Below are 5,662 nucleotides of genomic sequence, written 5' to 3'. Positions count from 1 at the left end.
CATTTTCTATTTTGTAATTTAGCCTTATATAGGATTTATAATAGTCGGGTTATTTTTCAGTAGAATGGATGAAAACTTCATTAAAATGTTAATCCTTTACAAATCATTATTTGTTCCTTTATTTTCCTCAAATTGCTGCTTGTCCTCTAATTTTATTTGCTGATTTTAAAGTAAGTTAAATTAAATTAAATTAAAATTTGTTAATTTTATGTGTTATTTATTTCATCTGTTGAAAAGATATTTAAAGTCTTTAGAGCCCCAACTTATTTTCTTTTGTGATTTTTTTTTACTGATTTATAAGCTCATTAAGCTTGTTCTCATTCACAAATTACATTCGTTTGTACGAGGGTACTTCAAAAAGTTCATGGAAAGATTCATATTATCTTTTAATTTTATTTTCCATAAACTTCTTGAAGTACCATCATATTTTCTTAGATACATTCAATAATTTCTTTTATTTATATTTTTCTAGTATATGCTTGTAGCTTAAATGTGTTCTATTCATTACTCTTTGATCCATATGGCAGCTATATTTTATGTATTGTGAAGCAAATACATTTATACATTCTGAAATTTTTAATTAATTTCAGAGTCATATGGAATAATCTTTTTTAAATGCTTCCTTTATAAAAATTTTAATTTTCATCTAAATTAGATAATTTTCTATTTTTTTAACCTTTGCACCAGTTCCACATCGTTTAATTATTGCTCGAGTTGAATATTTCTTCTTAACAATTTTTTCAATATATTCCTTATTATATTCAACCTTTATTCTCCAAGTTGAACATCAGTATCATTTTGCAAAGTTTCTTCTACTACCACTGCCCCCCCACCCCCGCCAAGTCCTACTGGTATTTGATTTGGAATTAATTTTAACAAATTATTTGGTTAAAAAAAGACAATTTTTCAATAGTCTTCTTTCAAACCAAAACAACAATCTTTTTTTTTTAATCAACAATCCTATTACCTTTATCTTTTTAGTTATTGCTTTTTGAACTTCCTATCATAGTACATTGGATCTCCGCAGCAATCCTCATCACCTGGGTCATCATATTCATCTCTTTATACTTTCCCTCTGAGTTCTTATGAAAGATTTCAGGATAGTTCTCTAATTCAATGTTTAATTTTCTGTAACATCCAATTTGCTGTTTAATGCCTTAATCATTTTTTAGATTCTTGGAATTATAGAGTACTCTGTGGTCATGTCCTTGGATGAAAACAGGTCTAATGACTGCCTGTGTACCAGGTGCTAATTTTCCCTTGCACAGGTATAGCTATCCATTGATCCACTTCCCTAAATGTACCTCAACTTAGGAAACTTAGGGACTTATTAAAAACCCCAATTTTATCTTCGCTCTCTACTTTCATGTGTCAAAAATAAAGTATTAGAGCACATATGCAAAAAATTTCAAAAAGCCCCACAACTTACGTGAAAAAAAAAAAAAAAAAAGACTGGATAAAATCTAAGCCAGCAGCCTCATCTCTAACTTCCCTTGACAAAATCCTATCCAATATTGCAAATCAGCTATTCTTCAAATGAACTTTCCCTTTCACCTGCAAGCTCTTTGAAGCTGGATTCTACTCCAAGGATATGGAGCATTAGAAGCAGCACCTGTCACAGCATTACTGTTGTCTAAAAGGTTTGCTTTAAGTTCTTAACACATGAACTTCTGAATATGGGGGTGGGGGGTGGGGAGAAGGAGGTGTACAAAATGCCTTGTACCAGGAACAGTCTCTTAGAAATTCCATGATTTTTGGCCTAAGATTATGAAAATCAGAATGCTAGCAAATGCAAGCAACAAAAGTGTGCTTTCTGTCCTAACTTCCTTTCCTTAGTTGATATTTTTAATCTCAACTCTCCAGTATTTATGCATAGTGGCAATTCCAAACAAGGTTCCAAGGGAAACTGACAAATTTAGACTTTCTCAAGCTCCTAAAGGTTTAGTTTCTTATAGATAATTTTACCAACCATTTACTGTTTATTAATTATTGAAAAAACAACTTCCCAATAGAGACTTGCTCTACTAAACACACCAAAAATGTAAATAAATAAACATCACTGGAGTTTACAAAATCAGGGACTAGATCACCTTACCAACAGAGGGCAAGTTTTGAATTGTCTTTTCTGGTTATATGGAGATAACATGAAGAAACAAAGATGACTTAATAGCAATCACATACAAAGAATTTTCTAGGGATGCTTAACTACCCAACTGGTCAACCAAACATTAAATATGGCACACATGTTAAGAATTCCTACTACAACAAATTAATGTCTATGTGAAGTACAAACCTTTTATCTAGTAGGTTACTTTGCTTTGGACAAATCCATAAATAAAGAAATTAATTCAAAATCTCTGTAGATGAAATAATAGGTTAAATGTGAGAGCTGACTTAGAAAATTATTTTTTAAAATATCTCCCAGTACTAATAATAATCTCTGTCCTTCCTAAAGTGGGATGTTATTAGAAGGCTTGCTGGTCTCCTGGCAGCCTTGACCAGTACTGGTGTGTCTGGTCCTTGAGGTAACGTCATGCTAGGTAGGGATGAAATATTTAAGGTGAAGTGTCACATGCCACAAGTATCTACAAAATATATTTGTATATTCCTTGGTCTATTGATTTAAGTCACAACTGATGAAAGGTGGATATTGAGTTTCCAGAGACTTCTTATGCCTGGCTTTGTATTAGATGTGCATAGCAACTGCAGTTTTGCCCACAATTAGGAGAGTCGGGTATAAATGTTAGTTACTATTCTTCCTACATTGTCCTCTAAAATAATCTCCATAATTAGTAAGGCCAGCAGAAGATACTCTTCTTCCATCTATTTATAGCATCTTTGAGTTCTTTGTTCCTCAGGCTGTAGATCAATGTATTTAACATGGGGATTATAACAGTGTGTAAGATTGATGCCAACTTGTTTTGGCTCAGGGAATCACCCGAGTTAGGATACATATAAACAAAGATCTCTAAAATAATCTCCATAATTAGTAAGGCCAGCAGAAGATACTCTTCTTCCATCTATTTATGGCATCTTTGATTTCTTTGTTCCTCAGGCTGTAGATCAATGTATTTAACATGGGGATTATAACAGTGTGTAAGATTGATGCCAACTTGTTTTGGCTCAAGGAATCACCCGAGTTAGGATACATATAAACAAAGACGCTTGAGCCAAAGAAAAGGGTCACCACTGTCAGGTGAGAAGCGCAAGTGTTGAAAGCTTTGGATCTCCCTTCAGCTGAAGTGATCTTCAGAATGGTGACAGTAATAGAACCATAAGATATCATGATGGCCAAGACAGAGGTGAATCTAAAGATCACTGTGAGCACAGAGGTCATGACTTGAAAGAAAAAGGTGTTGGAGCAGGGTAAGATCAGCAGTTGGGGCAGGTCAAAGAAGAAATGGTTAATGACATGTGGACCACAGAAATGGAGCTGAAATAAGGCACACAGTTGAATAAATGAACCAAGGAAGCCAGTTATACAAGATCCTACCACCATCTGCACACAGAGGTTGGAGGACATGATGGCTGTGTAGAGCAGAGGATTGCAAATGGCAGCATATCAATCATAAGCCATGGCTGCTAGAAAAAGGCACTCAGTCAGATCCAGGCGAGAGGAGAAGTACTGCATGGTGCACCCCATAAAGGAGATGAACTCACGTTTCTTGAAGAAGTTTGAGAGCATCTTGGGAGCTATGGTGGAAACAAAGCAGCTGTCCGGAAATGACAGGTAACTGAGGAAAAAGTACATGGGTATATGCAAGTGGGAGTCCATCCTAATGAGGGTGATGAGACTCACGTTCCAGGACACTGTCATGAGGTAGAGCCCTAGAAATATTGAAAATAGGATAATGGTGAACTTTGGAAACTCAGAAAATCCCAAGAGAATGAACTTTATAATTGTATTGTTCCTTCTCCCAGTCGTTGCATTGGTGATCCTAGGATCTGTATGGAAAGAAGAGAATAAATCTCCAAAATAGTTGTTATCCCAATTTCTGTTGAAATTCACCACCTTCCATACACATTGAACACAGAACCAAGTGAAATATTGAGCCATTTAAGAGAAAATAACCCTGCTTAATTTTTCCCTTAAATAAACATAATGGCTCTGTGCATCGATTTTCTCACATATAAAAGAGGATAGCTATACTTTCTATAATTAACCCATCAGTCCCTTGCAAGAACAAAAGAAAGCATATCGATGTTCAGAAGTCCCTTTTAAAAAGATGCTTTAGAAATTTTAAGATGTTATTAATGGAATTATAATTCCTGTGTACAGTTATGTGACTAAGAGCATGGATTTAGATGTCACACAGCTGTTTTTGGATTGTAGCTCTGCAGCCTGTAAGTTTTATGACTCTGAAAAAGGTATCTAACATCTTTGAGCCTAAGTTATTTCATCTGAAAAATAGGAATAGTGGAACCTATCTCATAGGGTTACATTAGTTCAGATATTTACAGTATCTGCCATGCACATAGCAAACATTGTTTCAAGTGATGTCATTAGGGGGATATCTATCTAGTATAGTTCTGAAGCACTCTTTAGGTTTGTGAAAAACTTCTTAATTTAAACTTTAGTTTAAACTTTTAAAGCGTCACCTAAATAACATTTTCTGACAACAGTGTGATTATTAGAAATTAAAAACAATTTGATAGAGAAATATGATAATTGGAAACTACATATTTCTAAACTACTATTGCATTGTTTCTAATTTTTAACTAACATAAATAAGTCTTCTATGGACATTTGTGTGCAAGTCATTGTGTAGACTGACAGTGTCATTTTTCTTGCTGGGTTTGGCTCCTGATACATGTGCCTTGGTGAAATCTGGGAAGTACTGCTACAATAGCTGCCTTCTACTGAAGTGTACTCTAATCCCAAAATATACATAGCATTTTTTCAGAAATTAGAAGCCACAAACATCATAACATGAGTAGTCAGCTTCCCTGAGCTTCTGTACTTTTGGCCCTGGCTCCTACTGGCCACTTTTGCAAGAGAGGTGCTTCCAACTAAAGATTCACTTAAATGTTTCCTTAGGGTTCAGTGTGGAGAGAGAAGAGGCAATTAACAGATGGCACCATTTTCAGTTAATTATTCTCCAGTGATGGATTGAGAAAACAAATGGAGAAATGTTCCTAGCTGATTGCATTTCTTCACACTATCATGTGCTCCTCATGGCCTAATTGAATCAAGTTCCCATTTTCCTTTCCAAACTTTTAGAATCATGAGGTCTGGGAAAAACTCTCAAGGTCGAGTGACCTATCATTTATTACCCAAGCTGGACAATTTGGGGCATGAAAAAGGTAGTTATTAATAATCATGTCTGGACAACAAGCATAAACCTGGATTGTCTTACAAAAAACAGGTTGTGTGGTCCCCCAATTTTTAAGTCTAAAACTGGCATTTATTGTGGCTTTGGTGATTATGTTCTCAGGCTGTTGGGCAGATTTGCGTAAGGTTGCATTCTGATTTCATCACTCATGAGCTATTTGAACTTGGTCAGTTTACCTAAACTCAGTGTGACTCAGTTTCTTAATCAGTAAAATGGAGGTGATAATAGAAGAGCTACCTCATAGGGCTATGGTGAATTTAAATGAGACAATACCCATTCAGAGCCTGGAAGCACTCAATAAATGTTAGCAATTTTATTATTGCTAATAT

At 35.0% G+C, this 5,662-nt stretch overlaps 1 protein-coding gene across 1 annotated transcript; it reads right to left on the bottom strand.

The window, feature by feature from the left end:
- Positions 1 to 2,986: 2,986 nt before the first annotated feature.
- On the bottom strand, positions 2,987 to 4,057 carry LOC103608581 (olfactory receptor 5AN1-like). The gene is given in 1 exon segment (XM_008593001.1): positions 2,987 to 4,057. A coding segment is annotated over 1 exon segment (1,071 nt).
- Between the last annotated feature and the right edge of the window lie 1,605 nt (positions 4,058 to 5,662).

Source organism: Galeopterus variegatus, unplaced genomic scaffold (genome assembly GCF_000696425.1).
Source record: "Galeopterus variegatus unplaced genomic scaffold, G_variegatus-3.0.2 Scaffold8590, whole genome shotgun sequence".
Lineage (NCBI taxonomy): Eukaryota > Metazoa > Chordata > Mammalia > Dermoptera > Cynocephalidae > Galeopterus > Galeopterus variegatus.
Note: the sequence above shows the minus strand (reverse complement) of the source record. Positions and strands in the feature narration are given on the sequence as shown.